The following is a 17285-nucleotide window of genomic DNA, read 5'->3' as shown; positions in this document are numbered from 1 at the left end:
TCTAGGGCAAGACCAAACAGGGCTGATGACCACCCTATCTAGAAATACAGATGACAGAACCTGGGCCGAGCACAAAGCCCCAGGCCAAGAATTACACTAGAAAGAGAATTAAACTGAAGAAAACACCTATTATGAGAGAAATATTACAGATCCAGAGATACCCAAAAATCCAACCTAGAAAGAGTATGATAACCACAAACATCGACTGAAAGAGAAAATGGGCTTTCCACAGGGTCTACATGAATAACTAGAAGAAATGGAGCTAGAAAATTTTGGGTTGTTGTTTTAATGACGTGAAAAAGCTCAAGGAAAGAAATGAAAAGAACCTAAATAGCTTAGATTAGAAAGTAGCAAATCTTACCTCAGAAATGGGATATCTTGGGGCAGCTAGGTGGGACAGTGGATACAGCAATGGCCCTGGAGTCAAGAGGACCTGAGTTCAAATACAGCCTCAGAAACATAACACTTAATAGCTGTGTGACTCTGGGCAAGTCACTTAACCCCAAATGCCTCGCCAAAAAAAAAAAGAAATGGGACACTGAATTCAAAACACATCAAACAGAAATCAATGACTCCACGGGATAGTAAGAAACATTAAGAAAGTAGGAGAAAATGTAAGATAGATGTCACACACACACACACACACACAAACTGACCTGGAAAACAGGTCAAAGATAGATAATTTAATAATCATTGGCCTCCCTGAAAACCACGTTTAAAGAAATTTTTAAAAAAACACCTAAACACTGTATTTCAAGGAATCACAAATTAAAACTATCCACATCTACTACAACCAAAAGGCAGTAAATATAGAATGAGTACATCTATCACCTCCTGAAACTCTAAAAGGAAAAGTCCAAGAAATGTCATAGTCAAAATCCAGAGCTCCCACATCAGAAATTCTGCAAGCATTCGGAAAAGAGTTGAGGTACTAACCATAGTAAGAATCATCTAAGTTGCTACAGCATCAACTATATTTTTATGGCATTTTCTATATTTTTACAGCATTTACTGGCAACTCATACTATAAATAAGAAAAGAGATGCAAACAAAATATTCCAAAAGGCCAATGACATGGACTTTCAACCAATAATTCACTCTGGAGCTGAGTCTAATCCTGCAAGTAGGGAAAAAAGATCTTTAATGGAATAGGAGATTTAAAAGTATTTCCAATGAAAAGCCCAGAGCTGAGAAGAGACTTTGAAATGCAGACACCAGAATCAAGGGACACCTAGAAGGCAAATTTCTTTGAGCAAGGTCAAGGGGCTGTATGATGATACAGTGGAAGTATCCCTTTAGAATTTTATTTTTCAAAGGAAATTGAAAAAATTAAATAAAGAAAAACAGGCAGAACCTGGGAGTGTCTTGGTTCTATTCTGAGGGTTTTTTGTTTGTTTTTGTTATTCCAAATATTTCAATAAGAGTTCTGTGCAAGATATTTAAAACATCAGTTTGCGAGGATAAACTCCATTGGAGAGAGAGAATACAGAACGCAGGTAGCCACAGAGCCGAGAAATGTTCTTGATTCATTCTGAGGGTTCTAGATAGGGAAAGAGAATGGAGGGTAAAAGAAGGCACACACTACTGTGGAACAGAGGAAGAAGGGGATGGAACATGCAGACTGGGCTGCACAAAAAGAATATAAACAGAGAGAGAGAGAGAAGGGGCTGCGAAGCAGGCATCTTGTGAACCTCACATTCTTACTTGAACCAAAGGAGGGCTGAAAATACATTTGTTGTAGAAATGCATCATATTCAACAGAGAAATAAGTGGAGATAGGAAGAAGGATAAGAGGGAGGAAAATACTGGGGAGGGAACAGTGACAAGCAAAATAAACTCCCTGATCCTGAAGGGAAAATTAAAAGAAAGAAAACACTGGAACACAGGGGGAGGAGAGTGCCCCTCAATTCGGGAATGGCTGAACAAATTATGGCATATAAATACAGGCTGTCCCCAAAGACCTAGGGCAATTTTAAGGCTTAATAGCTTAGAACGTAAGCTATTAAGGCTTAAAACCGTACAGACTTTGGAACAACTGTGTGATGGAATATTCTTGCATTGTAAGAAATGATATCGAAAAGTCTTGGGAAGGATGAGCTGATGTAGAATGAGGTGAGCTGCACCAGAACCATCTGGAACAACAGCTCTGAAAGGTGTTTAGGAACGCTGATTAAAACAGCAGAGTTTGGCCCTGTCTCCAGAGGCTCTGGGTGAAGCACGGTGCCCACCTCCTGAGAGGTGATGCAAGGTGCAGAAAGACACATGTTTCTGAACGTGAAATAAATAGCAAATTAAAAAAAAAAAAGAAAAGAAATTCATAGTGTGGGAAAGGGCCTCCATACCTTCATCATAACACCAGTGAGTTCCTTGTGCATTTTTTCTGTAACTTTACTGAGGATTAATGATTAGCAACGAAGGAAGAGAGCACCAGGAAACGCCTTCCTTCAGCCTACGCTCTCTACCCAAAATACACACATGGCCTCTTCCTTTCATGTACGTTTTAATGTTGCCCTATCAGAATACAAGTTACAATGACTGACAAGTTAGCTTTTAACAGCGATTGTTTTATGGAGCTGGAAAAGCACTTAAAAGATTACAATCTTTCATGTCACAAATAAGGAAACAAGATTTCTAGAACAGTTAAACGACGGGCCCAATTTTAGGAAAGCAAGATTTGAACCCAGGTCCTAACTGCAAATCCACAACTCTTTCTACACCACAGCACACCAACTCTAGCTGTCAACAGATGACAAGTATAACTTTTTCTTTTTCAAATTCCAAATTTAACAGGAGTATTTCAGATGTACAAGCTACATTCCTCTGACACACTCGCACCGAGGGCTTTAAAGAATGACCACATGTGGCGAGTAAAAGCTAACCAGAACATGAAACCATCGGCACTGGTGACTGTTGTCCCGTTTCTGGCCAGTGGGTCAAACTGACACAACTCCCATTGGAACTCTGCTGGCAAGTCCAGAAGCAGCCCTCAGAACTCTTCTCCAGACCACTTTCAGAGTCCTCTAATGAAGATCACAAGGTTTCCTTTGTGCTTTCAAATGTCACTGGGATTCCGTGGAGAAGTGTGTTCGTGTTTGCCTTCAGGGATGTCAATGAAATTTCAAGCTCGGGAAACTGAAGCAACAGGACTGACGCGGTCAACGTGACCGAGTTTCTAACCACATGGGGCTAACACTGCACAGATCATTCAAAAGGCTAGGGATTTAACAGCATAGCCTGACATGCTTGGCAGGACAATGCTATGTTTGTAATCATCTCCTTTAGACAACAATTTTTTGAAATTGAAATGTAACTTTTCTAATGTTTTTTTCCCATGAAAAAATTTGGGTATCCAAGCTTTCTTTTAAATGAAATATTTCAAACTCTAAATTTGGGACATTTTTAGGTCTGTTGCATAAAAGTACAAATAAGGCTGCTGACAAAACTAAGAAAGAAAAAAATACTTCATATTGGTATTTGCTGTTAAAAAAAATTATAATTTTCTACTGGGAACACAGAAAACCAGTCATTAACTTCTTGCTTTTATAAAAACAACAGAATAGCTCAGGTTACTGTGACCTTTGACAGGTCAAGGAAACAAGTTATTTTCTGCTCAAATGTGATTATAGCTTATTACGAAGTACTCTTTGCTATTTAATAAATGTTCTGGGACACTGAGTTTTCTGGCCAATTTATTTATTTCAACAATCTGTCAAAAGGAGCCCAAAAAACAAAAGTTATTTTACATTTTCTTAGTTTTAAAAAACATACACAAAACCTGTTAAATTTGACTAGAAAAAAGTTCTCGGGTGCCCCCCTCCCCAAGCCCTCTCCTCCTCCTCTCCAGCCTACCACAGCTCCCCCATACAAAGAAGGATCTGTTTCTTCATTTATTTGGAGCCAGTAGACAGCAGGGCGATCAGGCCTGATGAGGCACTTATGGATAAGATATAGTTCCTGAAAAGGGTTAATTGTTAAGGAAAAATTCAAACCCCTCAAATCACACCATGCCTAAAGCACAGGAGCTTCTCCACATAGTGTTTAATCACAATAATCTGCAACTGGTAGACTAGAAATAAATTCCCAAGGCAGAGGTCTACCAGGAATGAGGAACATCAGCCGAAAACCTGCCACCACCTTAAAGTAAGTCTAAAAGACAGGGATGGCGACTGACTCACCTAACTACATTTAATCTTAAAGGAACAGTTCATTAAGCACCAGGGCAAATGTGAAGGGAGGAGACAACTGGTCTTCTCCATGAGTCAAGGATGGCAGCAGCCCTCAGGGTGGACCCCAGCCCCCACAGCTATCAGGAGGCCCTCAGGGTGGTCCTTGGCCCCTAGGGCTATCAGAAGTGGTGCAGCTGTCAGGGTGGTCCCTGGTCCCCAGAGCTATCAGGAGGTCCTCAGGGCAATCAGGTGGCCCCCCCAGAGCTATCAGGCAGCCCTTAGGGTGGTCCCCAGCCCTCAGGGCTATCAAGTGGCCTCCAGGGCTATCAGGCAGCCCTCAGGGTGGACCCTGGCCCCCAAAGCTATCAGGCAGCCCTCAGGGTGGTACCCAGCCCCCAGGGCTATCAGGAGGCCCTCAGGGTGGACCCCGTCCCCCAGAGCTATCAGGCAAGCCCTTATGGTGGTCCCCAGCCCTCAGGGCTATCAGGTGGCACCCAGAACTACCAGGAAGCCCCCAGGGCCTCTCAGACATTTTGGTTTCTGAGCCCCTCGGGCATTCCCACAAGTTCATGGATGGCTGAAGCATAACTATACACTCCTGGACAATACCTTTAATAAGTTAGCAAAAACAAGACACTTTTCCTGCTCAATGGTTCCATTATAACATGAAACAAAACCTGACAGCTTGGGGCACTGCATGGTATTATGACATGGACCTCTTCCAAAGCCCTTATAGCCCAGCCAATCTCAAAGCCTGAAAATATCAGCAGAGTCACTGGGCTGGACAATCTGGAGTTCCAAGATACCCACAGTGACAAGCACGCTTCAGTTTCAAAATCGTGTTACACAGTCCTGCGAAAACAGGAATCCCTCAGCACATGTTTGGTATTGATTCTTATCATTAAACCACAGAACTCTGGCGTTCTGTGTAAATCATGTAATCCAGCTCCAATCCCTTACTGAGGAGCTAAGGGAGACCCACAACAAAGGGGCTTGCCATCTCGGGGGATGCTTCACAGCCCCCCCCCCCCCCCAACCCCCAAAAGAAGGAAGGTCCTGAGCAGCTCAAAGGATACACAGTCGGGCTGAAGTTCTTCAGGATGAAGAAAGAAGCCACAATGACCAAGACCAGGAAAAGCGTGTTATTGTAGAAGATGGAGAAGGTGGTAGCTTCATAATCAGCCACCTCATTCTTCTTCCACAGGATTCTATGGACACACAGGAACGGCAATGTCAAGGCTCCAAGCTCTTGGAGCGGGGATGTCTGACAGGGCCTGGAAGGTCTGGGGCGAAGGGGGAGGATTCAAACGGGACAAGACAGGCCCCGGGGACAGGGTGGCCAGGAGCCTGGCTCTGTGTTCCAGGGGATAAGAAGCTGCAGAACATCCCCTTTTCTACCACAGAGCGCAGGCACCACGCCATCAAGGAGCTGACAGTCTGGAGGGTTAGGTAAGCCACACAGGAGCAAAATGACCATGCCTTACTGGTCTTCATTAGTAGGGGCTGGGCCAATCAGTCATCAGCATTTATGAAGCATGAAGCTGCTCTTGCCCTCAGGGAGTTTACATTCTCTCAGGGGAGACCACCTCTGCACAAAGTAATTCTGGTGGGGAGGGGGGTCAGGGAAAGTTTGTACTTTAGGAAAGGTAACTAGCAACATGAGAAGGGAGGGCCTTCCAGGCCAGAGGGAAAGCTCATGCAAGGTCCTAATGTGCCTAAGCTGGAGTGGGAGGGGAGGCAGCCAGTGGGAAGGGTCCACAGTGTACAGAAGCTTCTCTGGCAGCCAGCAGGAGGCAGGGAGACCAGAATGGCACATACCCACCCCCATCCAACTCTCCAAACCTAGATTAGGTGGGTGGGGCAGTCCCCGAGTTAGGGGCCAAGAGAGGTACAGAAATAAATCATCTCTCCCCTAGACCATCTGGCGTCTCTTAGGCAGTTAACTTCGTTATTCAGAGACTGATTTATCCAGACCTCTCCCCCCACTTCTGCTGCTACACTTTTGGCAGGGCACTGTTCTTAGCGTTAGGAGCTAAATCAGAAGTTGGCAGAAGGGGAAGAGAGAGAACCCAACAGGCCCCATGGCTAAGTGTCGGCAGCTCTGGCCAAAGTGGGGAGAGAGGGAGCCGGCAACGGCGCCGTCTCCCATTCCCCACGTGCAGAGATAACCACAAGCTGGCCAGGAGAGAGTGGAGAACTGCGGGTACAGGGGGCATCTAGTCTCAAGCTCAAGCTCTCGTTTTTTTACAGAGAAGGAAATGAGAAGAGTGTTTGGGTGAGAGCACGTGACTCACTCAGGGTCCCTACACAGAAAACTCCACCTCTTTTTGTTAGAAATTCTAAAATTTAAAAACACACCTTAAGATTATTTTCCCCAAATACCTTTATATCCTTGTTAAATTCACAAACCCTTTAGTTAAAAAACCTCACCTTTCGTCTTTCTCCTTCCGAGACATCTTCCTGTTGTCAGCCTCAGAAAGTTTCCTAGTCACTTCTTTGGAGACAGCGTCCTCTCTCTTCTGGGCTACCCTGGGGGGGAACAAGCACAGTTTTCACAAGCCCTTGGTACAAACACACTCCTAGAAACAATCTGTCCTCACAGTTAGCCTTGGCAGCTGTGGGATACACGACATCAGACCCCCAAATTTATCGTCTACAAACATGATTTGGGCTAGGCCAAAGGCAGGCCAAGTGACCACACTGCCAAGGTACTTTCAAAAGCTGTAATAGTGATTTGGTTTGGGTTATTTAAAGAACAGAAAATGTACCAAAGTTCAAACATTCAATAAATCTATAAATGCAAAATCCTAAGTACAGCTTTCAATCAATGCCAATTCTATTTACTACTTTTACCTAAAATGGTGAGCTGACACCTCAAATTCTATTCATTTGACTAATAAATAATATGTACGAACATCCACTGCCCTATCAATAATTTAAGGACACCCTGAACGATTCTAGATCCATTTAATTCTTTCTATGACGTGCCATACAGACAAAGCGGAGATAACCTACGCTGGTCAAAATTACAATTGGAAATGGACCTCACATGGTGATCTCAAGAAGGCCGGGAGGCATGGACCCAAGAGGATACTGCAGGTGCCACAAGGTCACCACAGAGACCAGGCCCATCCTAAAAACACTGAGCGGCTACCCTGTAGAAAACTCGATTTGAAACACAGAGCAAGGGAGGGAGGCGATGTAGAGATAAATAAGACGTGATCCCTGCCTCAGATCAACAGCCTATCCCCAGGGCAAAGAAAATGAAAGAGGAACGACTGATAAATAAGGCTGCTAATGAAACGCAGAAACGAAATCCAAAATGACTTGATAAGTTAGAAAAACAGTCATAACAGAAGCTAAGTCAATCCAACAAACATTCACTAAATGCCAACTCTGTGCAAGGCTCTTCACTAGAGTCTGGACGAAGACTCAACATGAGAGTAACAGGCGCAATACAGCGCACCTTTAAAGACTCACAGCCTTACAAACACAAGGAAGATCGACTCAGCAAAGACACAGAGGAAAGAAACAAGGGGGTAAAGGGGAGGGGGTCAGGCACTGGGAAGAACTGGTGACCCAAAGCTGAACATCATTCACTCCAAAAAACACCAGTCTAGTACTGATGGAATACGCCTTGTTAGGTCTGTGAAAGTAATTATTTCCCCTAAGCTTTGAATAAAACCAGATTTATACATTAAAAAAAGATATGGAAAAATAGAGTCTCCAGAGATTTAAAGTACAAAAAATAAGTCCACTTAGGGAAGATGAAAGGAACTAGGCGATTTAACCTAGGCAGCTAGGTGTTGCAGTGAATAGAGTGCTGGTCCTGGAGTCAGGAAGACTCCTCTTCCTGAGTTCACTGACATTTACTAGCTGTGTGAGCCTGGACAAGTCACTTAACCCTGCTTGTCTCAGCTCCTCATCTGTCAAATGAGCTGGAGAAGGAAAGGCTAAACCATGCCACTATCTTGGCCAAGAAAAGCCCAAATAAGGTCACTGAGAGAAAGACATGATTGGAACGACTCAACAAAGGCAACTAAAGGAAAACAAACTGCTGTCTTTAAGTAAATAAATAATACCGAGAAGTTCAATTTGAAGGAAGGGAGTGAGGGAGGGAAGAAGAAACGGGGAGAAAGAGAAAGAGAGAAGAAAAGAAAGGTTTAAGGGAAAGGAGACATTCGGGTGAGTACAAGTATCCTACTGACCATCAGGGCAGTGGAATGACCTACCAGAGAGGCTATGCTGTCCCCAACCTTGGGAGAATCTTCAATAACATAGGCACCATCTGTCCAAAAGAGTCCTACATTCAGCTTCCTGAGGGCAAGGAAACTGGGCCAGGGGATTTAAGTCCTAGGTTCCATGACAATATACTAGAACGAATCCAGGAGACAGCCTCCCGATTGTTGCGGGCCTTTGCACCAAAACTGGTTCTATTAGCACAGGGCCTGGCACTTGAAGCACATGCCTGCTGACGTGCTGACCTGACCAAAATGGCCATTAAATCCCAAGTTGGACTGAGGCAGCCACGGCTCGATGGACAAGCTGGTGCCGGGGACCTGGAGAATCCAAAGCACTGAGCCGGACACTCAGGGGAATTCCCAAGGACACAACAACTTGCCCGCTGCTCTCAGAAGTGTACAACATACAAAGCACAGGGCTGGAAGTGGCCAAGCACAACTGTGGATGCAAACTGTCCCAGGACAGCTGGACTCCGTGACGCCTCCAGTCACGCCTTCCCGGAGTTAAGACTGCTGAGTCTTGAAGAAATACTTGACACAAACTGATGTTAAGAAAGACAGGAGGGGGCAGCTAGGTGGCGCAGTGGATAGAGTACCAGCCCTGAAGTCAGGATGACCGGAGGTCAAATCCGGCCTCAGAACAAACACTTGACACTTAGTAGCTGTGTGACCCTGGGCAAGTCACTTAACCCCAATTGCCTTAAAAAGAAAAAAAAAAGACAGGAAGTGTGGATGGTGCGAATTAGCAAGTCACCGATGAGAGGATGGAATGAAAATAAACCTGGAGGGGACCAGCAAAGTCAGCTGACTGATGCTATCCGAGCCCTGGGAGTGAGCAAATAGAGGGAGATGTTCTATGGCAATGAGGAAGATTATCCCAGCAGCTTTACAGAGGGTGAATGAAGTAGGGAGGGACCAGTTACAGAGTCCGGGTGGAAGGAACGAAGGTCTGTTCAGCACAAAGGGAGAGGGAGAGCCAGCCCACTTTGGCCTGTTTGCAGCCACAGATTTCCAAGGACAGCCTGAGAATCTGGTGCTAAAAGAGCTGTCACAACTTCACCAGATTCATCAATTCACAGAACGTGAGTTGGCAGAGACCCTGGAGCTCATCCGGTCCAACTCCTTCCTCGGTTAGAGGTGAGGCTTGCCTGATGTTATATGACTGTGACATGGCGGAGCCGAGATGAGACCCAAGTTGGGCCCTGTCCTGCTTCAGCAAATCAATGTGAGATGGATAAGAGAGAGGCACGAAGATGAGCCAACTTTGGTTTTAACTGAGCACTAACTAAGCTTTAGGGACTCATGAGGTCCACTGAGACAGCCATTTAAGAAAAGAAATAATAACTCCCCTCACTTTTTTCTAGTCGTAAACTAAATCTGAAGACACATAAAACAGCTGACAATGTCAGGAGAGTCAGTAGAAGAGAGCAGAGATTCTTTCCCACTCTGCCATTTCTCATACAGGATGCCATTCTCTAAGGACATGGATTTACATACAAAAATACAATAACTGTGTCAGAAATAGAGTCTGTTTAACTTGGGGGGAGGGGCGCTTTGGTGTCATTCTTGGTTTTTGGAAGGGGTGTTTTTTAAAAAGTCTCACAACTGTAAGAAGAACATTCTGAGGCTCTCATCCCTGCCTTGGAACGATCCCCATGAGACATCTCACAGTCTCTGGGTCAGATTTTCAACAATACCTATAACTAACTCAAAAGGACTACGCCACCAACCAAAATAAAACACTGCTAGGGGAAAGAAATCCTAAGAAGCTTTTGATGGTTAAAAACAGACTATTTGGATATTTTTTTTAAAAAAACCAAATAAACATTCACCTGCAAAGTACTTACTTGTGTTTAAGGACAAATTTGACGTTCTTGTATGCAAAAGCGACCAAGTAAGTGCTGACCAGGGTCATGACGCTGTAGAGGACCGCCGACTGCACGAGGTCCATGTGCCATATCCTCCAGTAGAGCCCTGCAATGGACAAAGTCCTGGCATGAGGGACCACGACTCAGTCTCAGGCACAGACTGTGGAGTCAACAAGATGCCTTTACACACACTGTCCCAAAAGTCTTGTGCAGCTTCAGATGTCTAACTGCTACAAAGTTACAAAAAACATCATTTGAAAGTTTATTCAAATTTCTTTTATACTTTGTTCAGTGAACTTTGAATAATAAATTTTTAATTTTAATTTTTTTTAGAAGATAGTATACTCTATCTTTAGGCTGTTTGTGTGTGTGTGTGTGTGTTTCTGGATGACACTTCCTCAGATCTTTGGTGGCCTGGCCACCTCGGTCCCCAGATCTATCCCCTTTAGACTTTTTCTTGTGGGATAGTATCAAAACTGTCATATATGTATCAAAATGTCATACTCTGGATGATCTTAAGACTAGTATTATAAATGAAACCCATTCAGTCGCTGAGCAGAAGCTGATGAAAGTTTTTACAGAGTCTGAAAAATGGTTAGTCAGATGGGTGACACATATGCTGAATTTTAATAATACCAATATTTTTAACCTTAAAAATTAATCTTTCAAACATTGTTTTTTGAAAGTTTGCAGCACTACATTTCCGGGGTTATCAAAGCTTATAACTAATTGCGCTAAGACCTTTGGGACACCCTGTATTAACTAAAGTTTGGTAAAGCCCCCCAGAACCCTGAACCCGCACGCTGCTGGCAACACCAAGATGGGAGCCCACATGTTGACGAGGCCTATGAGCTTGGACTTGCTTGTTTTATACAACAAACCACAAACAGCTCCCATTTCTATGCCCACTAAGGCTACCAAGAGGTGACAAGGGCAGTGCCAAGAAGTACAGCCACTATAAAAAGAAGGGAACTGAGGCTCAAACATTTTGGGTGACTTGCCCAAGGTCACACACAGCTAAGAATCACAGGATCACAGGACTGAGGGATGAACTGTGATCTTTCCACCCAACTTCTTCAATTTAAAAATGAGAGAAATGAGGCAACAAAAAGTCAGAGCAGGAAGGGATCCTAGTGATCATCTGGCCCAACCCCTCAATTTATGAATGAGAAAATGAGGCCCAGAAGAAAAACCACATCTGGCCCAAGGTCACCGGGGAATAAGTAACAGAACTGGGACCGAACCCAAGGTCCTCTGACTGGGAAGCCGACCACCTCCCCCCCCAGCCCCCTACATCTGCTGGCATCTCGTTGGTAAGGGCAGAGCCCAAAGGGAACATGGGTCTTTTGCCTCCAAAACCAGGATGTCTCTAACATAGAGCAAAAAGGACAACCTGGCCCTGACTCCCCAAACCCCAAAGGTATTCACACCGTGGATCTGTCTGAGAGAACAGAGAACCTGGGTCTGTTGTTACTATCTGGCTATATGATCTTGAACTAGGAACAAGGAGCTGGGTTTACTTGGGTTTTTTCCCTCCATGTTTACAAAAAGAAAAAGGCGTGGGGGGGGGCCCTGCACCATCACTTAACTACCCTCCCTGGGAGTTGTGAAGCGCAATAGTACTAAGGTAAGAAAAGGCCCTTGTCAAAGAACAAAAAAGCTAAAGCCTGAATAAAGCTACCCGGCAACACCTCTCAAAAAGGAGAGGGGACCTAGAAATTAATGTTTCTGATTCCACCTTGTCCACTGTTTTCCTCGTGGCAGATTAAAGAACCACATATTACACATACAACAATACACAAACAAAACGGACAATTTCAAACTTCGGCCATCTCTTAGATTTCTTTCTCTTAGGATTATTTATTTACTTATTTTCTTCAATCTGTGATGGTTTATGCTTCCTTCTGACAGTGTACTTCCACCCTACACACTTGACAACTGGTGCTGTTTTCAACCAGCATCAGTCACTTTGGGGTTGACACTTTTTTAAAATCATTTTAAAAACTCTGTTCATGTTTGTCATGCTAGTTATCAAGAGAAGCTATGTTAGAAACACTATTTTGTTCAGAAAGCAAACTATGTTAGCTCATTGTTCCTAGTGTCACACTGGCACAGTTGGATTTTTAAGATTTGGATCATGTACAGACTTTAACTTTTTTTTATGGGATATATCAATATTTGTTCCTATGTTTTCTAAATTCCTCCAAAAATAAAATAATAAGTGGGGGAAAAAAAAGGAGAGGGGCACCATCCCAGCCACTGGGGAACAAGAGGTTAGAAAAAAGCATTCTGGAGAGGGGGGCAGCAGACATGCCATCCTCTTCCCTGGTGATAACAGTTCATTGACCTTTAGAGCTGGGAGGGGCCGCAGAGACCACCTGGTCCAGCCCTCTCCTTTCACGGGAGAACAACCCACTAAGAGGAAGAGGAAGGTGGAAAGAGAGCTGGCCTGGGAGTCTGCGGGCCTAGTTGTGACTCACAGAACTGACAGGTAGACTAGGCCAGGCCATTCATTCATCCAGGAGCTCCATCACACAGTTCAGACACAACACCGCGTGGGGGGGCCACAGCCCTGGACTGCCCTGGGTTCCAGATCCGGCCCGGCCATCACTGTGTGGCCCTGTCCCTTCCCTTCACCTCTGTGAAATGCGAGGACCTCTAGCTCTCTGATCCCACTGCACTGTAAGCTCCCGCAGGCGGGGCCCATCTTTTGATCTCCAGTGCTCAGCACAGCCCTGGAATCGAATCCATCTGTTCCCACCCTCGGTGCCCCCTCTCCCCCTCCCCCCAACAACGCCAGGTCTGGCCCGGCAGGTCCCAGGGTCCTGAGTCTGCTCGGGTCTCAAACGCCGGAATGCAGGGTCTTCTCGGGCCCCCCAGACCCGACCCACACAATCCCATCCCCCGCCCTCCTCTTCACAAGCCGCCCCCCACCGCACCCACCCCCTTGCCGGCCTCACAGCCCTTCTCCCCTCCGCTGCCAGGGCTCGGGCACGCCCCATCCTCCATCCCCACCGACGTCACCGGCCCTCACTGTCCCCCGGGCCCGCTGACCTCGGACAGGCCTGCCGCTGCCGCTCCCTGAGGTCACCGTCAGCGCCCGCAGCCTCCCCGGCCAAACCGGGCTGCCTGAAGGCACGCTCCTGCATCCTCTGCCTTGAGGATCCACCGGAGACGGGGGGGAAACTGAGGCCGAGGAGGGCGGGCGCAGCAGGGGCTCAGTAAGTGGGTGACTCTGCGCTCTTCCCCCTCAGGCCAGGCCCCGTCACCTCTCCCTCGGACCTCCGGACACAAGTGTGGCCAGGCCAGCCCAGCCCATGCAGAGCCGCCACCGGGGCCTCCTTCAGGGCAGAGGGGACCGAGGGCCTCCCCCGCTCCACCACCTGCACCGGCTCTCTTCCCCCCTCCCCGCCTTTGCACGGGCCTGAGCGCCCCCTCCTCCCCTCTGGTCCCAGGCTCGGGATACAGTCGTCTTTGCTTCTGCTCGCACACTTACACGCACTGCTTCCTGCGCCCCGATTAGAATGTACCGGGAAGGGAGCACGCACTTAGGGAGCGCCTACTGTGTACAAGGGAGCCCGTCTCGGCTCGCGGCGCTTGGTATACAGCAGGCGCTCAGTAAGGGCTGCGGAGGCCGGCCGCCCCCGCCCGCCACGTCCCCAGGCCGCCCGCCCGGGGCCTACTCACAGATGGGGATGGCCGACACGATGAAGGCGTTCCCGAAAAAGAGCGCCGACGACTTGGCCGAGAGGTTGCGGCTGAAGTCCTGGAGGAGCAGGTCCTCCTCCGACTGCTGCTTGAGGCCTCCCTTGGGAGCCATGGCCGGAACCGGGACACGACAGGGCACGGCCGGCTCCGCTCCGACCCGCGGCAGCCCTGCGCAAGCGCGAAGAAGGGACGCCGAAGGCCCGGCCCCGCTCCTCGCGGCCGCCGTACCCCAGAGCGACCCGTCAGCGCAGACCGGGGCAGGACTACCGCCGCTGCGGAGCCAGAGCCGAACTGCGATTGGGCGGTATGGCTGCCAGTCTTCGCACTCGTGACGTATGAGAGCGCCCAGGGCGTTCAGTTCCGGGTTCGGCGCGGCGCGGCGGCGACGTGGCTGAGAGCGGTTGTGACGCAGAGGGGAGGAAGGAGGGACTTGTGGCTGGGGTCTTTTTTTTAATTTCTGAAACTTTATTGACAACAAGCGTCACAGACACTGACATGGAATCAGTTCTCCGAGAAGGGGGAAGAGAGGAGGAGGAGTGAAAGCTGAGGTTAGACCAGAGGGAGGAGTCCTTCGTTGGTTCTTTTGTTCAACGCTTTCATTCATTCATTCATTGATTCATTCATTCATTCATTCATTCTCCCTCCCAGATTACCCTCTATTTAACTATTTCTATCTGTTTTGTTTATTAACATTATTTTTATGCTATGTATTTACATATAGTTTAATATATTGTCATTTTATATAATTAATGTGTATATATGATTGCATCTTGTAATTACCTTGTATCCATTTGTATGTTTATTAATGTTATATTTATGTTGTGTATTTACATATATTTAAATATTTCATAACCATATAATTATGCATGCGTGTATAATTTATTAAATATAATTCATATCTTGCATTTAACCATTTGTATCTGTTTGTATTTATTAACATTGTATTTATGCTACATATGTATACATAAATATATGTGTTTACATATATTTACATATATGTTAAGAATTCTAGGTTGCACCATGGGTAGCTGAGCTTGAAGTCAGGAAGACCTGACTTCAAATTTGACCTCAGACACTTTGTAGCTGAATGACCCTGGGTAAGGCACTTAACCTCTGTCTAACTCAGTTTCCTCATCTCATTTAATTCATTCAGTCAACATTTATTAAGCGATACGTGCTGGTGATACCAAAAAAGAAGCAAAAGACAGTCCGTCAAATAAAGATGAAGATGATGAAGATGGCGCTTGATGATAGTAGCGATGACAGCACCTACCTCCCAAGGCTGTTTGGGGATAAAATGAGATCATGCTTGTGAAACACTCTGCCAACCTCAGAGGGCTAAGTTATTTTATGTGTACTTGTTGTACCCCATTAGAATGGAAGCGCCCTGTGAGCAAAGATTGTTTCAGTCTTTGTACTGGTATTCCCCAGTACATAGTAACAACCCACACTTCTAAAGCACTTTCAAGATCTGCAGACAGTCACGTAAGACGGTTCTAGCCTTTGTCTCCTGCCCCAAGAAGGCCACATAGCTGCCATTTTGTTTTTGGTTGGGACCCTTCAGTCTGGCCTGCTCGATTCTGGCCGCAGAGGATGCAAGGTTTGTCCAACACTTCTCTAGGTCCTGATGCACTGACGGGAGCCGTCCTCCCACCTTCCCTTCACAGCCTGGCCAATAAGCTTTATTCCTCACTTGAATATCAATTGAGCTAATTATGAACAATGTAGACATTGTTCCCTTCCAGTCAGTATAATGATTTCGGTATTAAAATTTCACTTGTGGCGGGAAAGGACAGACAGTAAGGAAAGGCTGTGGCCTTCTGTTAGCGCAATCTGACTCCCAGCATTTATTAGCCACCCACCCCAACCCTCACAATAACCAAGACATGTGAACAAGTACTTGTTTCCTTGACTGTGTTCATAATTACGATGGTCATTTTGCCGCCAGAAGTATTGCGCAATGTTGGGAAAGCCCTCTTTTCTCTACTGCTCTTGGTTTCCTCAGCCCAGTATGTAAAACCAGGAGTGTGCTGGTAAATGTTTAACAACTGTCCCTCTGAAAAGTCCAGCACACTTCTAAGTTTAATTGGTGTTATTAACATTTTCTCCATCACTTCCTTAAGTCTAGACAATCAACAAAACAGGTGTTCACCCTGAAAATTTAACCATAGGCTCTCTAAGCCAGTATGAGCTGCCTCCAGCAAAGCCCTCCTTACTCCGACTCCCTCTTATCTCTCCAGTATTATTTATTTTTAATCATGCCTTTTGGTTTTATTTCACATTTATTTCTGAATATAACCCTTTCCCACCCCCACTAGCCCACTGAGCCTTCCCTTGTAAGAGAAATTCTAAAAAGAAAGAAAAAATAGCAGTTCAACAAAAGTGACACATCTCCTGTGTCTGATAGTGGATGTGCTGCATTCTCCTCACTCCTTTCTGGCAATTGGCTTAGTCATTTCAGTTACAAAATGTTCCGTTTCATTTTATTGGGTTTTTTTTTCCATTTACATTGTTGCAGTGATAGTGCATCGTTTCCCTGATTTTGCTTAATTGATTCTGCCTCACCTCCTATGCTTCTCAGAATTCTTCATCTTCCTCATTATTTATAGCATAAGAATATTTTGATATATTCGTGTGCCCCCGATTGCTGTCATTTCTCAATTGATGGGCACTTATTTTGTTTCCAGGCCTTTACTACCATAATAAATGCTGCACGAATATTTTAACATGAAACCTTCCTAGTTTTTAGCCACATGGGATATATACCTACCAATGTGATCTTTGGATCTACATATATTTATTTCATCTTACACCGTCTTTCACCCACTTGTTCCAGGCAAACTTGCTCACCGGCTGTTCCTCTAAATGGCATTCCATCCTCCACTTCCCAGCTTGGCAGAGTCTGGCCCTATGTACAGAATACGCTCTCTCCTTGCATATATCCCGTAGAATCTCTAATTTCATTCAAACCCCAGCTCAGAGGCTTTAGACATAATAGTGATTACTTGATGTCTCAGTTGTTAATGATCTTTCACTTTCATTCTTAAAATTACATTTGGAGCACCCCCATCTGGGCTGCTCCCCCAGAGGTCACTTGCTTCCTTGGGATCCAGGATTAATTCTGTGAGTCACCACTCCTAACACTATTGCTCATTAGCCCCTACTAGTGTGCTTCCTATGAATCATAAGACAGTAGATATAATCAGCTCTTAGCAAGGAAAGGCATCTGTGAAGATGGCATAGTTAAAAACAGTAGCTAGAAAATTACCCATCCACCCCCCCATATATGCATGAGATAAATT

The 17285-nt window shown here is 45.7% G+C and overlaps 1 protein-coding gene across 1 annotated transcript; it reads right to left on the bottom strand.

The window, feature by feature from the left end:
• Window positions 1-2481: 2481 nt before the first annotated feature.
• Window positions 2482-14161, bottom strand: SSR3 (signal sequence receptor subunit 3). Its single transcript, XM_027876125.1, has 5 exons — window positions 13963-14161; window positions 10255-10381; window positions 6597-6695; window positions 5243-5374; window positions 2482-3954 (listed from the first exon to the last, which is right to left on the bottom strand). The coding sequence occupies exons 1-5, from the start codon at window positions 14093-14095 to the stop codon at window positions 3888-3890; spliced, it is 558 nt and encodes a 185-aa protein (XP_027731926.1). The 5' UTR covers window positions 14096-14161; the 3' UTR covers window positions 2482-3887.
• Between the last annotated feature and the right edge of the window lie 3124 nt (window positions 14162-17285).

This window comes from Vombatus ursinus, unplaced genomic scaffold (genome assembly GCF_900497805.2).
Source record: "Vombatus ursinus unplaced genomic scaffold, bare-nosed wombat genome assembly UNPS02014810.1, whole genome shotgun sequence".
Classification (NCBI taxonomy): Eukaryota; Metazoa; Chordata; class Mammalia; order Diprotodontia; family Vombatidae; genus Vombatus; species Vombatus ursinus.
Note: the sequence above shows the minus strand (reverse complement) of the source record. Positions and strands in the feature narration are given on the sequence as shown.